At 48.5% G+C, this 25116-nt stretch overlaps 1 protein-coding gene across 1 annotated transcript in view; it reads right to left on the reverse strand.

Moving 5' to 3' along the window:
- The window catches only part of BOP1 (BOP1 ribosomal biogenesis factor), a gene marked incomplete at its 3' end in the record, with an annotated part of 183453 nt that overhangs the window by 143313 nt on the left and 15024 nt on the right, over window positions 1-25116 (reverse strand). Inside the window, 1 exon segment of the mRNA XM_029592293.1 lies at window positions 21063-21170. Within this exon segment, the coding sequence (XP_029448153.1) occupies window positions 21063-21170 (108 nt within the window).

A 25116-nucleotide genomic window follows, 5' to 3' on the forward strand; every position in this document is an offset into this window, starting at 1 on the left:
GTCCCCATAACAATACCGCTGGCATTACTGTCATTCCGAAACCTGGGCGAGACCCGGCACAATGTGGCTCGTATCGGCCCATATCATTAATTAACATGGACCTAAAAATTTTGGCACGTGTCCTGGCTCAGCGGCTCAATAGGTTTCTCGGGCAGTTAGTGCACACCGATCAAGTAGGATTTATCCCGCAGCGCATGGCAGCAGACAATATCAGAAAAGTCATTGATCTCATATGGTGGGCCAGGAACACTCAAACTCCTGCGGTACTCTTGTCCCTAGATGCTGAAAAAGCCTTCGACTTGGTGCACTGGCCCTTCCTTTTTTCCACTTTACAACATATGGCCTTTGGGCCTTTCTTTTTGCAATGGATACAGCAGTTATACGATAACCCCGCGGCACGGGTTAAAGTGAATGGTGGCTACGGTACCGCCTTTCCTATCAGACGGGGCACCAGACAGGGGTGCCCACTTTCCCCTCTGCTATTTGCCTTGTACCTGGAACCCTTAATCACCCGAATCCGAAAAGCTAGGGACATACACGGCGTTCGATTGGGGCCTGCAGAATACAAGGCTTCCTTATTCGCCGACGATATCCTTTTAACATTAACGAGCCCCATAGTGTCCCTGGAGGGGGTTACCCATGAACTGCGGCAATTTGGCAACGTAGCGGGCCTCAAAGTGAATTTTTCAAAATCTGAACTACTTAATGTGACCTTGAGTCCCGTAGACATGCAAACTATAGGCAGTAAATTCCCGTATAAATGGGCAAAATCTCATATTAAGTATCTGGGGGTGTATTATCCGCTAGGCTCACAGATCTGTTCCATTTAAATTATACGCCGCTCTTAGACAACTTGACAACGGATATGAGCCGATGGAATAGGCGTACATTTTCCTGGCTGGGCAGAATAGCTATCACTAAAATGACAATTTTGCCCAAATTTCTATATTTGTTTTCTGTCCTACCAGTGGAGATCTCTGCACTGCTGATCCGCCGCTGGCAAAAAAGGTTATTTGATTTTATTTGGCGCCGACGCCCACCCCGAATAGCGCGTCACGTTTTATATAGTCCCAAATCACAGGGGGGTCTGGGCGTACCTGACCTTTTGAAGTACTATAGAACGGCTCAATTACGGGCAGTTTTGGATATACACCGTACACTGGAAATTAAACAATGGGTGACGATTGAACAAGCTCTGTTAGGTCCTATGGCTTTGAGGGCCATATTTTGGCAACCTAGAAGCTCCTGGCAGACTGTTAAGGACATAACGTGGCCCCTACAGGTGACACTGACTATTTGGAAGCAGAGTAGGCGGCAAGTAGTTGGGGACTATAAATATTTTTATCAAACTTCTCTTCTCTATAATAGATGCATTTCACAGGCAGCAGCTTGGAGGGCAGCGGGTCTCACCACAATTGGTCACTTGATGTCTCAAGGGTCGCTCTTATCCATGCAGGGTCTAATGGACATTTCACCTTTTCTTTCAAGGGATTTTCTGGCGTATGCTCAAGTAGTTCATTTCATTCAGTCTCTTCACCGTGCTAACGAGTTAAGACCCAGTCGCTCGCTGTTTGAGTCACTGGTGCAAAATAGTGACCGACTGAAAGGTCCTATCTCTAAATTATATCATGCACTTTCTCCCACTGGTCACGCAGTCAGCACATTTGAGAAGCAGTGGGCATTGGACCTGGGGGAGCAACTACAACCGCAGTTTTGGGAGGCCATATTATATTTTGCTAGGAAATGCTCCATCTCCGCAGGCTTGCGGGAAAATTGTTATAAAATGATATACAGATGGTACTTCACCCCAGATAGGATTAATAGGATATATCCGACTGCTTCGGATTCCTGCTGGCGTAAATGTGGAAGTAGAGGTACATATATCCATATATGGTGGACATGTCCAAAAATTCAAATTTTTTGGGACCTTTTATTTGACTGGCTGAGTGACTTGTTTCAAGTGCCCCTACAGGCATCCGCCTTGATGGCCTTACTGCATGTGTTCCCAGATGCCCTTCATAAAAACCAGCAGCGTTTCTGTTCTCATACCTTTATAGCTGCTCGCACACTGATAGCAGTTCGGTGGAAAACAGAACAGGTACCGAAGATATCGGAGATTATTGATAAATTACATTCATATTATCGTCTGGCTTCTTTAACAGCTGCTAAATATGGGAGAATGGCATCTTGTCGTGCTTCATGGAAACCATTTGTGGAATATATTTCTTGCATGTAATCTGTGATTAGATTAAGAGCTTAGCTGATTTTGGTGAGTGGGGGTGGGAGTGGATTCAACTCCACATTTATATGGGGTTGGAGAGTATGTGGGTGAATGCATAAGAAGATATCATTTACCTTGAGGAATTTGGTAACAGATCAAGGGGAGCTCCCCTGCCTAGGTGGGGGGTTGGGAGGGAGGGGGGAATTAGGGATGTATTGTCTCTGTTGTATTCATGTTGCTATTGTAATAACTTTATTATATTGAAAGTTAATAAAAGTATTAATTTCAAAAAAAAAAAACACTTACATACAGAGACACACACCTACACAGGCTCCCCCATGCACAGCACACACAGGCTCCCCCACAGGTACATAAAAACACTTACATACAGAGACACACACCTACACAGGCTCCCCCACACACAGCACACACAGGCTCCCCCACACGTAAATAAAAACACTTACATACAGAGACACACACCTACACAGGCTCCCCCACGCACAGCAGACACAGGCTCCCCCACACGTAAATAAAAACACTTACATACAGAGACACACACCTACACAGGCTCCCCCATGCACAGCAGACACAGGCTCCCCCACACGTAAATAAAAACACTTACATACAGAGACACACACCTACACAGGCTCCCTCATGCACAGCAGACACAGGCTCCCCCACACGTACATAAAAACACTTACATATAGAGACACACACCTACACAGGCTCCCCCATGCACAGCAGACACAGGCTCCCCCACACGTAAATAAAAACACTTACATACAGAGACACACACCTACACAGGCTCCCCCATGCACAGCACACACAGGCTCCCCCACACGTAAATAAAAACACTTACATATAGAGACACACACCTACACAGGCTCCCCCATGCACAGCACACACAGGCTCCCCCACAGGTACATAAAAACACTTACATACACACACCTACACAGGTTCCCCCACACGTACATAAAAACACTTACATACAGAGACACACACCTACACAGGCTCCCCCACACGTAAATAAAAACACTTACATACAGAGACACACACCTACACAGGCTCCCCCATGCACAGCACACACAGTCTCCCCCACAGGTACATAAAAACACTTACATACAGAGACACACACCTACACAGGCTCCCCCACGCACAGCAGACACAGGCTCCCCCACACGTACATAAAAACACTTACATACAGAGACACACACCTACACAGGCTCCCCCACGCACAGCACACACAGGCTCCCCCACACGTAAATAAAAACACTTACATACAGAGACACACACCTACACAGGCTCCCCCATGCACAGCAGACACAGGCTCCCCCACACGTAAATAAAAACACTTACATACAGAGACACACACCTACACAGGCTCCCCCATGCACAGCAGACACAGGCTCCCCCACACGTAAATAAAAACACTTACATACAGAGACACACACCTACACAGGCTCCCCCATGCACAGCACACACAGGCTCCCCCACAGGTACATAAAAAAACTTACATACACACACCTACACAGGCTCCCCCACACGTACATAAAAACACTTACATACAGAGACACACACCTACACAGGCTCCCCCACGCACAGCACACACAGGCTCCCCCACAGGTACATAAAAACACTTACATACACATACACATACCTACACAGGCTCCCCCACAGGTACATAAAAACACTTACATACACATACCTACACAGGCTCCCCCACACGTACATAAAAACACTTACATACAGAGACACGTTTACACAGGCTCCTCCAGGCACAGCACACACAGGCTCCCCCACACGTACATAAAAACACTTACATACAGAGAAACATGCTTACACAGGCTTCCCCATGCACAGCACACACAGGCTCCCTCACACGTACATAAAATCACTTACATACACAGACACACACCTACACAGGCTCCCCCACACGTACATAAAAACACTTATATACAGAGACACATGCTTACACAGGCTTCCCCATGCACAGATACACTGACACACACCTACACAGGCTCCCCCACGCACAGCACACAAGGCTCCCCCACACGTACATAAAAACACTTACATACACACACCTACACAGGCTCCCCCATGCACAGCACAAACAGGCTCCCCCACACGTAAATAAAAACACTTACATACAGAGACACAAACCTACACAGGCTCCCCCACGCACAGCACACACAGGCTCCCCCACACGTAAATAAAAACACTTACATACAGAGACACACACCTACACAGGCTCCCCCATGCACAGCAGACACAGGCTCCCCCACACGTAAATAAAAACACTTACATACAGAGACACACACCTACACAGGCTTCCCCATGCACAGCACACACAGGCTCCCCCACACGTACATAAAAACACTTACATACAGAGACACACAGCTACACAGGCTTCCCCACGCACAGCACACAAGGCTCCCCCACACGTACATAAAAACACTTACATACAGAGACACACACCTACACAGGCTCCCCCACACGTACATAAAAACACTTACATACACATACACACACCTACACAGGCTCCCCCACGCACAGCACACACAGGCTCCCCCACACGTAAATAAAAACACTTACATACAGAGACACACACCTACACAGGCTTCCCCATGCACAGCACACACAGGCTCCCCCACACGTACATAAAAGCACTTACATACAGAGACACACACCTACACAGGCTTCCCCACGCACAGCACACAAGGCTCCCCCACACGTACATAAAAACACTTACATACAGAGACACATGCTTACACAGGCTTCCCCACGCACAGCACACAAGGCTCCCCCACACGTACATAAAAACACTTACATACAGAGACACACACCTACACAGGCTCCCCCACGCACAGCACACAAGGCTCCCCCACACGTACATAAAAACACTTACATACAGAGACACAGACCTACACAGGCTTCCCCATGCACAGCACACACAGGCTCCCCCACAAGTACATAAAAACACTTACATACACAGACACACCTACACAGGCTCCCCCACGCACTGCACACACAGGCTCCCCCACACGTACATAAAAACACTTACATACAGAGACACATGCTTACACAGGCTCCTCCAGGCACAGCACACACAGGCTCCCCCACACGTACATAAAATCACTTACATACACAGACACACACCTACACAGGCTCCCCCACGCACAGCACACACAGGCTCCCCCACACGTACATAAAATCACTTACATACACAGACACACACCTACACAGGCTCCCCCACACGTACATAAAAACACTTACATACAGAGACACATGCTTACACAGGCTTCCCCATGCACAGATACACTGACACACACCTACACAGGCTCCCCCACGCACAGACACACACAGACACACACACAAATATACAGGCTCCTCCCCTCACAGCACACACAGGCTCCCCCCACGTACATAAAAACACTTACATACAGAGACACAACCTACATAGGCTCCACCACACACAGCACACACAGGCTCCCCCACATGTACATAAAAACACTTACATACACAGACACACACCTACACAGGCTCCCCCACGCACAGCACACACAGGCTCCCCCCCACGTACATAAAAACACTTACATACACAGACACACACCTACACAGGCTCCCCCACGCACAGCACACACGGGCTCCCCCACACGTACATAAAAACACTTACATACAGAGACACAACCTACATAGGCTCCACCACACACAGCACACACAGGCTCCCCCACATGTACATAAAAACACTTACATACAGAGACACAACCTACACAGGCTCCTCCATCCACAGATACACACTCAGACAAATACACAGGCTCCCCCACATGCACGTAAAAACACTTACATACAGAGACACACACCTACACAGGCTCCCCACATGTACATAAAAAGACTTACATACAGAGACACACACCTACACAGGCTCCCCCACATGTACATAAAAAGACTTACATACAGAGACACAACCTACACAGGCTCCCCCACATGTACATAAAAACACTTACATGGAGAGGAAGTGACGTCAGCCGATGAAATGGCTGCCTAACTTTTGAGCTCCCGATATCTTCCCTATCAAAAGCTAACTTACGAGTGGCAAATTGCACGCCTGTACTTCCTCGGCGGTGAGATTTGAGTGCAGGCATCTCGGATGGCGACGAAACGAAAATCAGTTGATTTTCGCTGCTATTCATACCAAAAGTCGGGAGGAGAGGAGACGGAGGCCCCGATCCGGAGCGCGACTTCCGACATGCTTACTGAACCCTCTGATGGCGCAGATGAATTTAATGTAACATCAGACGTGGCCCCGACGCGATCAGAGTTCCGTGAATGGTTTTGTAGCATTCGGCAGGACCTCAAAAGCTACAAAAAGGAAATTCGCGAGATGATGGAAGACTTCCAGGAGGAGCTGCACGCCATGGGCCGGCGGGTCGATGACCACGAGGGCAAGATGGATGAGCAGGCGGAGGCCACGAAGCAACTCCAGGATATTTGCACCGAGTTGCAGAGTGAAAATGTCGCCGTACGGGCCAAAATAGCGGATCTGGAAAACAGAGCGAGGAGAGGGAACCTTCGCTTTCGGGGCTTCATAGAGAATTCTGATGGCGAGAACTGTGAGCAGTTAATTACCCGCTTCTGCATTTTTCTATTAAACAGCGAGCATTCGGATGCGCAGCAGGTAGAGGTGGACATAAAGATTGACAGAGCACATAGAGCCCTGCGCTCTCCGAGGGCAAATGTCCCTAGAGACATAATTGTATGTTTCCACAGCTATTCACAGAAGGAGAAAATAGCTGCGGCGGCAAGGAAACAACAGAAATGGGTGTGGGAAACCCAGGAGATTTCTATATATGCTGATCTCTCCCAAGCCACACTACAGAGCCGCTATGAATTCCGGGAGGTTACCCAATTCCTTCGGGGTGCCAATGTTAAGTACCGATGGCTCCACCCGTTTGGGTTGACTTTCACATGGGAGGGTCAGACTTCCCATCTGCAAACGGTGGCAGAGGCGACTACGCTTTTGAAGGGAAAGGGGTTCTGCCCTGTGACATCGCTACCGGGTCCATCAAGGAAAGCTCTACCTCAGGGCCAGCATCCCAGGTGGCAAAGAGTTGGTACCCGAAATAGCAGGCTGAAAAGGAACTCTGACGCTAACAAGTCTGTGGCTGGGACAACTTGACCTGATACGGGCCCACATAGTTGGTGGTCTGTTTGCATTCTTTACCTCAGGATAAGTGAGCCGAGTGCCCATGAAAACCTGCGCTCACTGTTTCACTGTTTCACTGTTTCAAATGTTTTTTTGAGATATGTATCTGTTCAAGAATTGGGGAACTTTAGATATTTACTGCATTTTTCATATGTTTTTAGGGAAAGGGGAGTGAAGTCAGTTATAATCTTCCTCTATGAGTCTAAAAAGGTTGGATCTGCAGCACGGAGTCTGTAGATCTGCTGTGTGGGAGGGGAGGGGGCTGGGGAGGGGGGGATTTTGGGGGAAACAGGAGGAGGTCCGATGCTTGCTGGTTACACTACTGGGTATGAGAGGTTCACAGCAATGGTATTTTTGTGTGGGAAACAAGGTGCTGGCGAGGGGGATAGGGTCTCATAAATTTCAAAGCTTAGTGACGGCTGTTTTAGCTCTGATGTAATGACTACCTTGCGCATAGCCTCTCTAAACGTTAAGGGGCTTAATACTCCCTACAAGAGACGCCTGTTCTATAAGGAACTGGACAGTCTTAAAACCGATGTTATTCTTATCCAAGAGACTCACCTACGAGCCAGATATGAGTCACTCATGGCCTCTCCCCTCTATCCGCACCAATATTATGCAGCCAGCTCAAACAAGGCGAAGTATACAGGGGTTGGAACTTTGTTAGTAGACAGGTGATCTTTGAATGTCTAAGTTGTATTAGGGATCCTCTGGGTCGCTATCTTATTTTAGTTCTCTCTATTAACGGGGTGGTGTATACCATAATGAATATTTATGTACCTAATAAGGAACAGGGAAGGTTTTTTGACCAGGTGGGATCCCTGCTTTTACAGCATGGCCAGGGATTTTTGTTGCTCGGTGGAGACTTTAATGTGGTGCGGAGGCCGTGCCTGGATGCCTCTAAGGGCAGTGTCTCCTCTTCTCCTACTCATAGAGCTAAGTTGAATACTCTCATGGATACCTGGCAGTTATTGGATGTCTGGAGGGTACATTATCCCACCTCTCGAGTCTATACATTCTACTCCACACCTCACTGCTCCTATTCCAGGATCGATTATTTTTTGGCAGACAAGGGGCTCTTCCATCAGATACGTCACTCCGATATAAGTCCGGTGGTGTGGACGGATCATGCCGCTGTGGTCGTCGAGGTATCCTTACAGGGGTATGATGCGGGGGTACGGTTCTGGCGCCTTAATGAATCCCTATTGAACGAGACAGCTTATGTCTCCACCCTCAATGACGACATCAAGAGTTTTTTTTCTCTAAATATGGGGGAGGATGTTTCTGCGCCCATGGTGTGGGACGCATTTAAGGCTTATTTCAGGGGACTATTGATCTCTCGTGGTACTTTTGTCAAAAAAAGGGATTCAAAAATCGCCCAGGGATTGAGGGATACTATACGCCATTTGTCTCGGCTGCATCAGCTCCGTGGCTCCCAGAAGGTATGGCTGAAACTCACACGCGCTAGGGAGGATCTCACTCGTTTAGACACCAATCAGATTGCCCACTCCATGTTGCTAGCGAAGCAGACTTACTTCGAGGGGGGCAATAAAGCTGGCAAACAGCTAGCATCTAGATTAAAACGCATACAATATCAAAATAATATTGCCAAAATTAAATCCCCCGCGGGCACTATCCTCACTAATAACACGGAAATCCGGAAGTGTTTCTTAGATTTCTATGCTAAGTTATATGCCCCTAACGCTAATATCTCTCAAACACATGTAGATGGCTATCTGGCGGATCTTCAGTTACCATGTCTTACCATTGAGGCACAAGAGGCCATTGATGCTGAGATTACCGCTGCCGAAATACTAGATAGTATCCATGAGTTGAAGGTGGGGAAATCACCAGGCCCCGATGGCCTGACGGCAAAATTTTATAAGCAATTTGGGCCCCTTCTGGTCACACATCTGCAAAAAGTATATAATTCTTTAAGACAGGGAGTCACTCTAGGACCTCAAGCTAACCTAGCGGGTATTACGGTCCTCCCCAAGCCAGGGCGCGACCCCACGGTGTGCGGCTCATATCGTCCCATTTCCCTGATCAATCTGGATCTTAAGATTCTAGCGAAGATACTTGCTGGTCGTATGAACAACTACATCACGGGCCTCATACACCAAGATCAGGCGGGATTTATCCCGGGGAGAATGGCTGGGGACAATATTCGGAAATTGATAGATTTGATGTGGATAGTTCACGGTAGCCGGGAGGATGCGCTCCTTCTTTCCATGGATGCAGAAAAAGCGTTCGATATGGTTCATTGGCCCTTCCTGTTTGGGGTATTGCGTAAAATGGGGTTTGGCCCGTTTTTCTGTGAGTGGCTGCTTAAATTGTATGAACATCCTCAAGCCTGCCTCAAAATTAATGGGGGATATTCTGAGAGTTTTACGGTGGGTCGGGGAACAAGACAGGGGTGCCCACTATCGCCCATTCTTTTTGCGATATTTTTGGAGCCCTTAGCAATTAAAATTCGCAGTAATTCAGCCATTCGGGGAGTGCAGGTGGGAGATGTCCAACATAAACTTTGCCTTTTTGCAGATGATGTTATCTTTCCGGTGACGGATCCACATGACTCCCTCTTGGCCATTGAACAGGAAATAAGGTGGTTTAGCGAGGCCTCTGGATATCGAGTCAATTGGGAAAAATCAGAGATCCTTAATCTCACCTGTTCTCCTTCCACTGCCCACACCTTAAAACCTCTTCATCCCTTTCGCTGGGCTTCCCAAAAACTCAAGTATCTGGGGGTTTATCTACCAAGCCACCCGAGGGATATTTATGCTTGCAATTACCCTCCGCTTATACAAAAAATCTTTTATGATTTGGATATTTGGCATCGGCTACCTATGTCCTGGTTGGGGCGCATAGCCACTGTCAAGATGAATATCCTTCCAAAGTTATTATACCTGTTCCAGTCATTACCTATAGCAATCCCTAATATAGCCCTCAAACTGTGGCAGCGTCGGATCTTTAGCTTTATTTGGAGAAGACGCCCACCACGCGTTAGTAGACATGTTCTTTATCAAACTAAACTTGAAGGGGGGCTCAGTGTGCCTAATGTTCAGTGGTATTATGTAGCGGGACAGGTTCGCTCTCTTATAGAGTGGCATGTGGATAGAGATCCCAAACATTGGGTAGCTCTTGAGCAGTCTCAGGTACCGGAATTGCAGTTAGCTGCCTTGCCCTGGCAACCTAGGAGTACGTGGAGGGCCTGCAAAAACCAGTTCTTGCCTACTACCTCTCACACGTTAGAGTTGTGGTCCACTTGGAAAGCTAAGTTGGTGGGTACTAAGAAATATTTCTATATGACGAGTTTATATCATAATACCAATTTTGGCCCGGGGCTTCATGCCTCCGCATTTCAAGCCTGGAAGGCCAGATCTATCACTAGATTGGAGCATTTGTGGGGTGGGGATAAACTCCTTTCCTACGCCTTGCTGCGTGAGAGGGTGGACATCCCGACTACTGAATATTTGTCCTACAAGCAGTTGGAACATTTTTGTCTTGCAAATGGAGTGTTCGCAGATTTGCGGGGCGGCAAGACTTTATTTGAGGGCTTCTGTTCCAACCCCCTTGGAACGAGGGGCCTTCTCTCCAAGATTTATAAATTGCTTAATGGTCGGTTGTTGGATGCCCCCAGTCATATCAGAGCCTGGTGTGATGATCTCGGGAGGGAACTGACCACAATTGAATGGGAGCAGATTTACCTTCGTCTTAGTAAAGCCTCCATCTCATCCCTTCTTGTAGAAAATGGGTACAAGTTATTATTTCGTTGGTATATCACCCCTGACAAGTTGGGGAAAATGTATCCAAAACATGATGGTAAATGCTGGAGAGGGTGTGATGTTAGGGGAACATTTTTGCATATGTGGTGGGAGGGGGCGTGTATCCAAAATGTGTGGAGGAAAGTTGAATGTTGGTTAAACAAGATGCTTCCCCATCCCATTAATCTCACTCCTAATGGCGCGTTACTGAATGACTTTGACCGCCTAGAACCAGAGGGGACATCGGAACTGTGTGTACAGGTGTGTGTAGCTACTCGTTTGGAAATTGCACGTCTGTGGAGGGACAGGAACGGGCCAGGCTTGGCTGTGGTTCAACGGAGGACTGATCATATCTGTACCCTGAATAAACTCACAGCGGAAAGACATAAGAGATTGAAAATGTTTTACCAAATCTGGAATCCTTATCTCAACTGGCGGACTACTGAGGCTTCCTTGACTTCTGTTACTTAGCCCTGAGTACACCTGCCTACTGTATATTTCTTATCTATTGGTTTTTATTCTCTGGCTGGGGGATTTAGTCCTTGCGGGGAGTCGTCATACGGTCTTACTGTCTTGGCCTTTGGCTCTTTGAACCATTGTTTCCTTTTTACCTTGATATGCTGTTGCCTATGAATAGTATCATTGCTTATGTACTCTCGGGAGGGGACTTCCTTCTGGTACAAGGGGCGGGGTGGGGGGAAGGAATTTGGGAAGGTCTGAAATAATGACACTGTGACGCAACTTATTTGTTGATTACTTTATTGTTGTTCTGCTGTTACTTACTGTGTCAATAAAACTGTTCGTGGCAAAAAAAAAAAAAAAAAACACTTACATACAGAGACACAACCTACACAGGTTCCTCCATCCACAGATACACACACACACAAATACACAGGCTCCCCCACACGTACGTAAAAAGACTTACATACAGAGACACAACCTACACAGGCTCCCCCACATGTACATAAAAACACTTACATACAGAGACACACACCTGCACAAGCTCCCCCACATGTACATAAAAACACGTACATACAGAGACACACACCTACACAGGCTCCCCCACATGTACATAAAAACACTTATATACAGAGACACACACCTACACAGGCTCCTCCATCCACAGATACACACACACACAAATACACAGGCTCCCCCACACGTACGTAAAAAGACTTACATACAGAGACACAACCTACACAGGCTCCCCCACATGTACATAAAAACACTTACATACAGAGACACACACCTGCACAGGGTCCCCCACATGTACATAAAAACACGTAAATACAGAGACACACACCTACACAGGCTCCTCCATCCACAGATACACACACACACAAATACACAGGCTCCCCCACACGTACGTAAAAAGACTTACATACAGAGACACAACCTACACAGGCTCCCCCACATGTACATAAAAACACTTACATACAGAGACACACACCTGCACAGGGTCCCCCACATGTACATAAAAACACGTACATACAGAGACACACACCTACACAGGCTCCCCCACATGTACATAAAAACACTTACATACAGAGACACACACCTGCACAGGGTCCCCCACATGTACATAAAAACACGTACATACAGAGACACAACCTACACAGGCTCCCCCACACGTACATAAAAACACTTATATACAGAGACACACACCTACACAGGCTCCTCCATCCACAGATACACACACACACAAATACACAGGCTCCCCCACACGTACGTAAAAAGACTTACATGCAGAGACACAACCTACACAGGCTCCCCCACATGTACATAAAAACACTTACATACACAGACACACACCTACACAGGCTCCCCCACATGTACACACACAGACACACACGCAAACCCTCATGTATACTCACACACACACACACATAACCTCTTCTTCAACCACTGCCGAACCCCTTTTTCATCTCCCTCTTTGGCCGCTGAGGGATGGGATCCATGATGGCGTCCTGCACACCTCCTCAGCCACCACGGTGGGCAAAAAAAGTAGGCATCTAATATAATAGCAAAGCTGTTTATAGAGAGGTTCTATTTGTTTCTCTGTATAAAATAAAGCAGTGTGTGTCGTTTTCACTTTCCTTTGATTTTCATCAGTGCACCTGTCACTGACCAGGCAATGCCATGGGATTCCCGGCAGGGGCGCTACAAGTCTGCCCTTCTCCTCCTCCCTGAAGAGAGGATTTCAGATTGCGAGGGAGTGAATGCACAGAGGAGGAAATAATAAACCATGGGGAGGGGGCGGTGAGTGAACTGAGGAAAGTCGGGGCTTTCTGGGGGGTAGGAGGGGTTCATTCGGATGCAGGGGCACCAGGTGAATAAGGGTTTGTGAGGGGGGAAACTGACATGAAACTTAGCCCAAATGACTATATATAGCGAGAAACAAGCTGAGTAAGAGTACGAAAGTCAACATTTCTACTACTGGGATTAGAAAATGCATTACATTTACTTGCAGAGTACGCAAAAAATAATGGTTAAATGACTTTTCCTCCAGGAACCTGCCCAAATCTTTTTTAAGCCCAGCTACAATATAACAGCTTTCACCACATCCTCCAGCAATGAATCCCAGAGTTTAATTATGTGTTAGGTAAAAAAAAAAGCTTCTGTTTTTTTTAAATGTACAATTTAATAACTTCTTGTGTGTTCCCTGGGTTTTGTACTTTTTGAAAGAGTAAACAACTGATTAACATGCACTTCTTCCACTCCACTCGTTATTTTATAGACCTCTATCATATCTCTCCTCAGCCGTCTCTTCTCCAAGCTGAACAGCCCTAACCTCTTTACCCTTTTCATCCCCGCTAGCATTTTGGTTGCCCTGCTCTGTGTTGGCAATCAGATCTGGGCTACACAATTTATTTATTTATTTAACAATTTTATATACCGACCTTCATAGTAGATTACCATATCGGATCGGTTTACAGTTTAACAGAGGGAAAAAACTAGAGTAACAAATTCACGTAAACGAAAGATAACCAAAGCAGGAATAAGTCAAAGTTACAATCAACAGGGGGCGGGAACTTGGAAGCTTGCAACAAGCTGGAAAGAAGAAAAGGCCAGTAAAGTAATTTAATTGCCTTGAGTGACCATTTAAATGCCTTGAGTGACCATTTTCTGGAATCAGGAAGACGGTTAAAAATGCTTTTAAATAAGTAGAACAAACATTAGATGGAAATAAAGAGATACAGAACAGGAAAAATAAACCTAACTACAGGTAAAAAAAAAATAATTCTGGATTCAGTATTAGGAATCCTTACCTAGGAGAAAGGCCATGGTCAATGGATTAAGGAACAAGTTCCTGACCCAAATACCTTACAATGGAGGCAACACAAAATGGCGACTTGACAAGGTCACAAGGAGCAACAGCAGGATTTGAAAACTGCTTCCCTGGTTCTCAACCCCCTCACTAGGATCTACCATCCAGAAGATACTAAACGATATCATCCACTTTGGGAAGACGAGTATATAAAATGCCCCTACTCAACCCACCCAACACCCAGGTCTCCTTCCATGTCTGATCACTAATGTTTCTAACTCAACCAGCAAAGCCATTATCCAAACTAATCCCCCTCCTCACGCTCACTGACCTCTGACTTTAGACCTGTAGTCATTCTGTGCAGGCGGCTCCAAAGCTTTCCTTCAGGCCCGATGCAGTCTCGCTCCTGCGGTCTGGGTCAGAAATACTGCTTGGTGCAGGTTACCCCTAGGCTACACCACTTGGTAACGATTCTACTTTCCCTTTGCTTTCTCCAACTAACGATCTTCTGTGTCAATCTCGTGTCTTTTCAAGTCCATTACTGTTTTAGTATCCACCAACTATTCTGGGAGAGCAATCCGGGCATCCACTACTTTTTCTTAAAAAAAACTATTCCCAGACATTATTCCTATGTATACCCCAAACCTTAACTCCAAGAGAGACTACACAGATCTATCACAAACAAAGACTGAGCCCCACCTACAGGAGAGGCCTTAGAAATCTATTAGGAATCAATCCCGGAAAGGTTGCAGAAATCCATCACTTACAACCCCAAGTCCTACCATAAGGAGAGAGCAAAATATATGGAAAGCAAAACCCAACAACAAAGGTCAATTTGGCCAAAACGGAGATTTTGAATCTTACCCTTACGGAAGACCAGAAACTTAGACTTCAGGATCACTTCCCATTCAAATGGTCCACGAGGGGGTTGAAATATCTTGGTATTATGCTCCATGCAGATTGGAAACAATTATTTGCTCTAAATTACACGCCATTAATGTCAAAAACTGCTAAAGACCTAGAGATATGGTGCCCTTATAGATTATCCTGGCTGGGGAGAGTGGCGACTGTTAAAATGACTGTGTTGCCACGGTGGCTTTATTTGTTTCAGACGTTGCCCATAGAAGTACCCACTAAATTTCTGAGGAGGCTACATGCTAAGATTTTTCACTTCATCTGGCGGAGGAGACCACCTCGTATTACCCGGCAAGTGCTATATAAGGCTAGGGAGGACGGGGGACTGGCGGTGCCTAACTTTGGCCGATACTACCAAGCCGCCCAACTGCGGGTCGTTACGGAATGGATGGGGGGCAGGGAATTGAAACTGTGGGCAAGGATTGAACAAGAGACTAGTGGGGGGGTACCTTTATCACATAGAATATGGGGGATGCCCAGGAAATCAAGGGTACAGGAGGTGATCAATCCTTTTACGCAGGTAACTTTGCGCCTCTGGCAGAAAAACAGGGCTCGATTAACCGGATCCTGTTTGATTACACCATTGCTACCTATTGGATTATATGCACATAATCACTGGGTACCATGTGAGGGAGGTCCCGCCGATAGGTGGGGAAGGTGGGGGCTATGGCAGTATGGACAATTGCTAAAGGACAAACAAATTATACCTTTTCGGGACTTACAAAGACAATATGATCTCCCAGATACGGAGTACTACTATTATTTACAATTGCGACACTGTTTGCGAGATCTATCCCACACAGGCAATATGTTGCGGAAGAAGACGAATTTTGAGGCCATGTGTTGTACCCAAACGGGGATGAAGGGTACCATCTCTAACATTTACATTTGGTTAGCGGAAGGGGATACCCCGGAGGCTCGTTACCGGCGAGAATGGGACAAGGACCTACACCTACAGTGGACTAATACACAATGGAAACAATGTTTAGGGTTTTTAGTCCAGAATTCTATCTCTGCAAATATCTTGGAGACCAATTATAAAGTCTTGACCCGATGGTACCTGACCCCTGTTAAATTACATAAAATGTATCCTGCTCAAGGAGCAAGCTGCTGGAGGCAATGTGGGCAAGACGGTTCGTTCATTCATATATGGTGGTCGTGCCCTAAACTTGTACCATTTTGGCAACACATACAAAATATGATATACCAGATGAAAGGTATTTTTGTGGCCCTGCAACCAGAGGTGTATTTGTTATCTGCTTATCCGGACACATGGAATGTGAGGACTAGGATTTTAATCCATCACGTGCTCTGTGCGGCACGGCAGGAGGTTGCCGCACATTGGAGATTGACATGGGTGCCGACAGTGCTTACGGTGACATATAGACTGGCAGATCCACTACTGGCACTACCTTCGGGCCCAGCGCCTGGACAAGATGGAGAAACATGTTGCAATCTGGGAACCTTACCTGCGCTGGTATAAAGACTTGTAAGACTATGGGCACATTGGGCGACGTGCCTGGCCCCCCGTGCCAGAACAAGAGGAACATTGTACTGGAGACTACAGGGGCAGGGAGACATGGTACCCAGGGGGTCTGTTGTAAGAATAGGATGGGGATGAACAGGTGGACTATTAATAGTAATGTGGATCCGCACGACCTTATTAGAATTGTGAGGCAATAAGGGAAGGTGGGAGGGGGACGGGAACGGGGGAAGGGTGGGGGCAGCATAACAAAAAAGGAGGCATTTTTGGAGTGAGTTTTACAGTTAATGTACGTTTAGTATATGTTATATTGATGTTTTCTGCAAATGGATTGTATGATTGGACTGTGCCAATAAAAATTTAAATAAAAAAAAAAAAAAAAAAACCCAACAAGCAGCCCCAACTGCAGGAGAGACTGCACACACCTACCACGTAGAAACCCGAGCACTACCTGAATACATACATATCACAGAGAAAGCCAATACCTCTATACATACAGACCCCAGAGAGATCTCTCGCACCTCTATACATACAGACCCCAGAGAGATCTCTCGCACCTCTATACATACAGACCCCAGAGAGATCTCTCACACCTCTATACATCCAGACCCCCAGAGAGATCTCACACCTCTATACATCCAGACCACGAGAGATCTCACACCTCTATACATACAGACCCCAGAGACATCTCTCACACCTCTATACATACAGACCCCAGAGAGAGATCTCACACCTCTATACATACAGACCCCAGAGAGAGATCTCACACATCTCTATACATACAGACCCCAGAGACGTCACACGCACCTCTATACATACAGACCCCAGAGACATCTCTCACACCTCTATACATACAGACCCCAGAGAGATCTCACACACCTCTATACATACAGACCCCAGAGAGATCACACACCTCTATACATACAGACCCCAGAGACATCTCTCACACCTCTATACATACAGAACCCAGAGAGATCTCACACCTCTATAAATACAGACCCCCAGAGAGATCTCACACCTCTATACAAAGAGGGATCACTGTCACGTATAAATACAGACCCCAGAGCCCCAGCTCCCAGAGGGATCCCCGTCACGTATAAATACAGACCCCGGAGTCCCAGCTCACAGAGAGATCCCCGTCACGTATAAATACAGACCCCGGAGTACCAGCTCACAGAGGGATCCCCGTCACGTATAAATACAGACCCCAGAGTCCCGGCTCCCAGAGGGATCCCTGTCACGTATAAATACAGACCCCAGAGTCCCAGTTCCCAGAGGGATCCCCGTCACGTATAAATACAGACCCCGGAGCCCCAGCTCACAGAGGGATCCCCGTCACGGATAAATACAGACCCCGGAGCCCCAGCTCCCAGAGGGATCCCCGTCACGTATAAATACAGACCCCGGAGCCCCAGCTCCCAGAGGGATCCCCGTCACGTATAAATACAGAGCCCAGAGTCCCAGCTCACAGAGAGATCCCCGTCACGTATAAATACAGACCCCAGAGCCCCAGCTCCCAGAGGGACCCCCGTCACGTATAAATACAGATCCCAGAGCCCCAGCTCCCAGAGAGATCCCCGTCACGTATAAATACAGACCCCAGAGCCCCAGCTCAAAGAGGGATCCCCGTCACGTATAAATACAGACCCCAGAGCCCCAGCTCCCAGAGGGATCCCCGTCACGTATAAATACAGACCCCAGAGTCCCAGCTCCCAGAGGGATCCCCATCACGTATAAATACAGACCCCAGAGTCCCAGCTCCCAGAGGGACCCCCGTCACGTATAAATACAGATCCCAGAGCCCCAGCTCCCAGAGAGATCCCCGTCACGTATAAATACAGACCCCAGAGCCCCAGCTCAAAGAGGGATCCCCGTCACGTATAAATACAGACCCCAGAGCCCCAGCTCACAGAGGGATCCCCGTCACGTATAAATACAGACCCCAGAGCCCCAGCTCACAGAGGGATCCCCATCACGTATAAATACAGACCCCGGAGCCCCAGCTCACAGAGGGATCCCCGTCACGTATAAATACAGACCCCGGAGCCCCAGCTCACAGAGGGATCCCCGTCACGTATAAATACAGACCCCGGAGCCCCAGCTCAGAGAGAGATCCCCGTCACGTATAAATACAGACCCCGGAGCCCCAGCTCACAGAGGGATCCCCGTCACGTATAAATACAGACCCCAGAGCCCCAGCTCCCAGAGGGATCCCCGTCAAGTATAAATACAGACCCCGGAGCCCCAGCTCACAAAGGGATCCCCGTCACGTATAAATACAGACCCCAGAGTCCCAGCTCCCAGAGGGATCCCCGTCACGTATAAATACAGACCCCAGAGTCCCAGCTCACAGAGGGATCCCCGTCACGTATAAATACAGACCCCGGAGCCCCAGCTCACAGAGGGATCCCCGTCACGTATAAATACAGACCCCGGAGCCCCAGCTCACAGAGAGATCCCCGTCACGTATAAATACAGACCCCAGAGCCCCAGCTCACAGAGGGATCCCCGTCACGTATAAATACAGACCCCAGAGCCCCAGCTCACAGAGGGATCCCAGTCACGTATAAATACAGACCCCGGAGCCCCAGCTCACAGAGAGATCCCCGTCACGTATAAATACAGACCCCAGAGCCCCAGTTCCCAGAGGGATCCCCGTCACGTATAAATACAGACCCCAGAGCCCCAGCTCACAGAGGGATCCCCGTCACGTATAAATACAGACCCCAGAGCCCCAGCTCACAGAGGGATCCCAGTCACGTATAAATACAGACCCCGGAGCCCCAGCTCCCAGAGGGATCCCCGTCACGTATAAATACAGACCCCAGAGCCCCAGCTCACAGAGGGATCCCCGTCACGTATAAATACAGACCCCGGAGCCCCAGCTCACAGAGGGATCCCCGTCACGTATAAATACAGACCCCGGAGCCCCAGCTCACAGAGGGATCCCCGTCACGTATAAATACAGACCCCGGAGCCCCAGCTCACAGAGAGATCCCCGTCACGTATAAATACAGACCCCGGAGCCCCAGCTCACAGAGGTATCCCCGTCACGTATAAATACAGACCCCAGAGTCCCAGCTCACAGAGGGATCCCCGTCACGTATAAATACAGACCCCAGAGCCCCAGCTCCCAGAGGGATCCCCGTCACGTATAAATACAGACCCCAGAGTCCCAGCTCACAGAGGGATCCCCGTCACGTATAAATACAGACCCCAGAGCCCCAGCTCACAGAGGGATCCCCGTCACGTATAAATACAGACCCCGGAGCCCCAGCTCCCAGAGGGATCCCCGTCACGTATAAATACAGACCCCAGAGCCCCAGCTCCCAGAGGGATCCCCGTCACGTATAAATACAGACCCCAGAGCCCCAGCTCACAGAGGGATCCCCGTCACGTATAAATACAGACCCCGGAGCCCCAGCTCACAGAGAGATCCCCGTCACGTATAAATACAGACCCCAGAGCCCCAGCTCCCAGAGGGATCCCCGTCACGTATAAATACAGACCCCAGAGACCCAGCTCACAGAGGGATCCCCGTCACGTATAAATACAGACCCCGGAGCCCCAGCTCACAGAGAGATCCCCGTCACGTATAAATACAGACCCCGGAGTCCCAGCTCACAGAGGGATCCCCGTCACGTATAAATACAGACCCCAGAGCCCCAGCTCCCAGAGGGATCCCCGTCACGTATAAATACAGACCCCGGAGCCCCAGCTCACAGAGGGATCCCCGTCACGTATAAATACAGACCCCGGAGCCCCAGCTCACAGAGGGATCCCCGTCACGTATAAATACAGACCCCAGAGCCCCAGCTCCCAGAGGGATCCCCGTCACGTATAAATACAGACCCCAGAGCCCCAGCTCCCAGAGGGATCCCCGTCACGTATAAATACAGACCCCGGAGCCCCAGCTCACAGAGAGATCCCCGTCACGTATAAATACAGACCCCAGAGCCCCAGCTCCCAGAGGGATCCCCGTCACGTATAAATACAGACCCCAGAGCCCCAGCTCCCAGAGGGATCCCCGTCACGTATAAATACAGACCCTGGAGCCCCAGCTCACAGAGGGATCCCCGTCACGTATAAATACAGACCCTGGAGCCCCAGCTCCCAGAGGGATCCCCGTCACGTATAAATACAGACCCCAGAGTCCCAGCTCACAGAGGGATCCCCGTCACGTATAAATACAGACCCCGGAGCCTCACCTCTTCATCTGATGAGTCTTTTTCATACTCATCCTCCTGGGCAGTCCCATGCACTGCACTCAGCTCAGGGGAACTGAAGGTCTCATTTTGCTGAGGAATGTTACTTGCCTGGGACACAAAAAAAAAAAAGGAGAAAACTGTTAGATTTGGTATCAGTGCAATGCAGACACAGCCACATCATGTCACGCCGATCTCCCTCTTCCACCCCATGACCTCCTCCCTACCCCCCACCACGCACTCTCCTCTCCACCCAAACCCCATCACCCACCCTACATCCACTGCCCCGGTTTCCTGCAGCAGCTCTGGGGTAAGATTCGGCAGAACCTGAGCAGCACATTTGCATGAATTCTATGTATTTTGTACATTAAATCATGAAAATGTAATTTACCTAATAAAATTAAACTGGTTTTACAAGCTTGCTGTGTGTGCAATTAATTTATATTATACTTTGGAGAGTTTTAGGTCAGTCTTCAGCACTGCTCACCCCCCCCACATCTCTCTCTCTCTCTCTGTCCCTCTTCCTCTATGCGGAGTCCTTACCCCCTTCTCTTTCTCTCTTCCCACCCCGGTCCTCTCTCTGATGCACCCCAGGTGCCCTCTCCCACACCCCTCATCTCATGCCCAACCCCCCAGCGCTTCTATTCAAACACTGCCCAAGCCCGTATTCAATAAATCCCCCCCCCCCTCCAAGCACAAGCTCTGCCCAGCTGGAGGTGGCAGGCGCCGGCAACGTCGGGCCACATCGTCCTCCACTGCCCTCCCAACGCCAGGCCGGTACAGGATACGGAGGGAGCCACGGCGCTGCCGCTCCTGCGCTGCCCACGACGGCTCAGCTCGGGAAGGGGCACCCGGCTGAGAGGAGGAGGAGGAGAGAGTGGAAGGAGATTCCCCAACGCATGCCTGGTCTCCTGCAGGAATTCCCGCCCGTGCTCGCTCGCTGCCTCGTCAGGCCCTCGGTCTCTTCCACATCTTAAGAAAAGGGTCCCCAAACTGCAGCCTGCGGCGTTCGTCTGACCAGCCCTCCCCCCCCCCCACCACGTACAGGGGATGGGTGAATGAGGAAAGGGAGGGATGAGAGAGGAGAGGGGTGCACCCAGGCAGCGCGTTTCCTGTCAGCTTCCCTGAAATCTGGAATTATTAGGCCCAGTATTCGGGAAGATGGCGAGCGGATAAGTTGGCAGGAAAGCAGCGCGGGACAAAGGCCTCGCTGAATACCCCTGGTTAAAGTTATATCCGGCTCATTGCATTTATTTACAGTGACGTGTATATACATATCCTGAGCAGGAGAAATCAGCGACGGGGCGGGTGGCGCTACCATGCATAACTCACGGGGAAGCTGCGCATCGGCAGAAATTCTCTGAAACGCCGCACGGAGGACGTTCAGGCGCCCGGGCCGGCAGCGATGAGATTTTCTCGTGAGGTGGCAGGGGGCTCGGGGGGTGCTGCAGGCTCGGATTTCACGTGGGAGGGAAAGACAGCAGGACCTGTTAGGGGGCAGCGGGTCCGCAGGCTGTTTTCGTCACTTCATGGGCTTTTGTTTAAAAGAATATTCAGAATAACAGCGCCAGTTAAATGGTGCGAGCAGGAATAACAAAGCTCTCGGGCATATCTAGATTTAGGCAAGAAACCTAATATTGCAGTTATGCAGCTCAATTAGGCACCCAACACGCCCCTCTCTTATTCGGCCAGAGGAGAAACAAGAATATTTAGAATGAGTTGTTCAGAGAGATGGTTCACAGGCTTTGAATCCTGAACTCGTTATTAGTGGCCTATTAAGTACCACAACTCTGGAAATCCCGCTCCCTCCCTTTCCCAGCATTTAAACCCTCCCCCCATCCCCACTCAGTCTACAAGGGGGGCTCCCCCCTCCCCCCAGCCCTCTTCTTCATTTCTGGTTTCCCATGCGGCCCGTTCCATGAAAGGTTCGGTGAGGTGGTCAACTCTCCAGGAAGGCAGGTGGCTCTGTCTACAGAGAACCCTGTTCACAGGTAAGCAAGCAGGCATGAACGAGCCACTCTGCGCGGGGACTCCTAGGCGGAGGGGTGCAATACGGGAGTAACTCAAAGACAACCTGGACAGGCTACACAGAAGTACTGGTCCTTGAGGACATAGGATCCAGACCCTAGTGGGATGGGAAGATGCACACAGACAGCCAAGCAACCGCGTTGCAAACGTCTTCACTGGAGGTGCTCCCGAGATGAGTCGCTGACGTCACCACGGCTCGCCTGGTTATCCTTGAGGACATAGGATCCAGACCCTAGTGGGATGGGAAGATGCACACAGACAGCCAAGCAGCCGCGTGGCAAACGTCTTCACTGGAGGTGCTCCCGAGATGAGTCGCTGACGTCACCACGGCTCGCCTGGTTATCCTTGAGGACATAGGATCCAGACCCTAGTGGGATGGGAAGATGCACACAGACAGCCAAGCAGCCGCGTGGCAAACGTCTTCACTGGAGGTGCTCCTGAGATGAGTCGCCGACGTCACCACGGCTTGCCTGCTTATCCTGGAGGGAGTCTGTGATCTGAAAGCCAGACAGACGTAACACAGAGTGCACGGATTGGCCTCTGTTGGAAACAGGATGCTGAGCTTGATGGACCCTTGGTCTGACCCAGTATGGCAATTTCTTATGTTCTTAAGCTGCCATGGAAGCAAAAACTCATAAAAAGTTTTTCAAGTCCATTCGAAATAAAAAGCTTGCAAGGGAGTCAGTTGAGACCATTAGATGATCAAAAGGTAAAAGGGGCATTTAGGGATGACAAAGCCATAGCAAAGAGCTAAATGAATCCTTTACTTCAGTCTTCACTGAGGAAGATGTAAGAGAGATACTCATGACAGAAATGATATTCAAAAGGTGATGATTCGGAGGAACTGCAAATTTGATTACCTCACTCGTCGTATTTCTTTCCAGATCATTTATAAATATATTGAACAGTAAGGGTCCAATACAGATCCCTGAGGCACTCCACTGTCCACTCCCTTCCACTGAGAAAATTGCCCATTTAATCCTACTCTCTGTTTCCTGTCTTTTAGCCAGTTTGCAATCCACGAAAGGACATCGCCACCTATCCCATGACTTTTTACTTTTCCTAGAAGCCTCTCATGAGGAACTTTGTCAAACGCCTTCTGAAAATGCAAGTATACTATATCTACCGGTTCACCTTTATCCACATGTTTATTAACTCCTTCAAAAAAGTGAAGCAGATTTGTGAGGCAAGACTTGCCCTGGGTAAAGCCATGCTGACTTTGTTCCATTAAACCAGGTCTTTCTATATGTTCTGTGATTTTGATGTTTAGAACACTTTCCACTATTTTTCCTGGCACTGAAGTCAGGCTAACCGGTCTGTAGTTTCCCGGATCGCCCCTGGAGCCCTTTTTAAATATTGGGGTTACATTTGCTATCCTCCAGTCTTCAGGTACAATGGATGATTTTAATGATAAGTTACAAATTTTTACTAATAGGTCTGAAATTTCATTTTTTAGTTCCTTCAGAACTCTGGGGTGTATACCATCCGGTCCAGGTGATTTACTACTCTTCAGTTTGTCAATCAGGCCTACCACATCTTCTAGGTTCACCGTGATTTGATTCAGTCCATCTGAATCATTACCCATGAAAACCTTCTCCATTACGGGTACCTCCCCAACATCCTCTTCAGTAAACACCGAAGCAAAGAAATCATTTAATCTTTCCGCGATGGCCTTATCTTCTCTAAGTGCCCCTTTAACCCCTCGATCATCTAACAGTCCAACTGACTCCCTCACAGGCTTTCTGCTTCGGATATATTTAAAAAAGTTTTTACTGTGAGTTTTTGCCTCTAAGGCCAACTTCTTTTCAAATTCTCTCTTAGCCTGTCTTATCAATGTCTTACATTTTAACTTGCCAATGTTTATGCTTTATCCTATTTTCTTCTGTTGGATCCTTCTTCCAATTCTTGAATGAAGATCTTTTGGCTAAAATAGCTTTTCACCTCCCCTTTTAACCATGCCGGTAATCGTTTTGCCTTCTTTCCACCTTTCTTAATGTGTGGAATACATCTGGAATGTGCTTCTAGGATG

Source organism: Rhinatrema bivittatum, chromosome 2 (genome assembly GCF_901001135.1).
Source record: "Rhinatrema bivittatum chromosome 2, aRhiBiv1.1, whole genome shotgun sequence".
In the NCBI taxonomy this organism is placed as follows: domain Eukaryota; kingdom Metazoa; phylum Chordata; class Amphibia; order Gymnophiona; family Rhinatrematidae; genus Rhinatrema; species Rhinatrema bivittatum.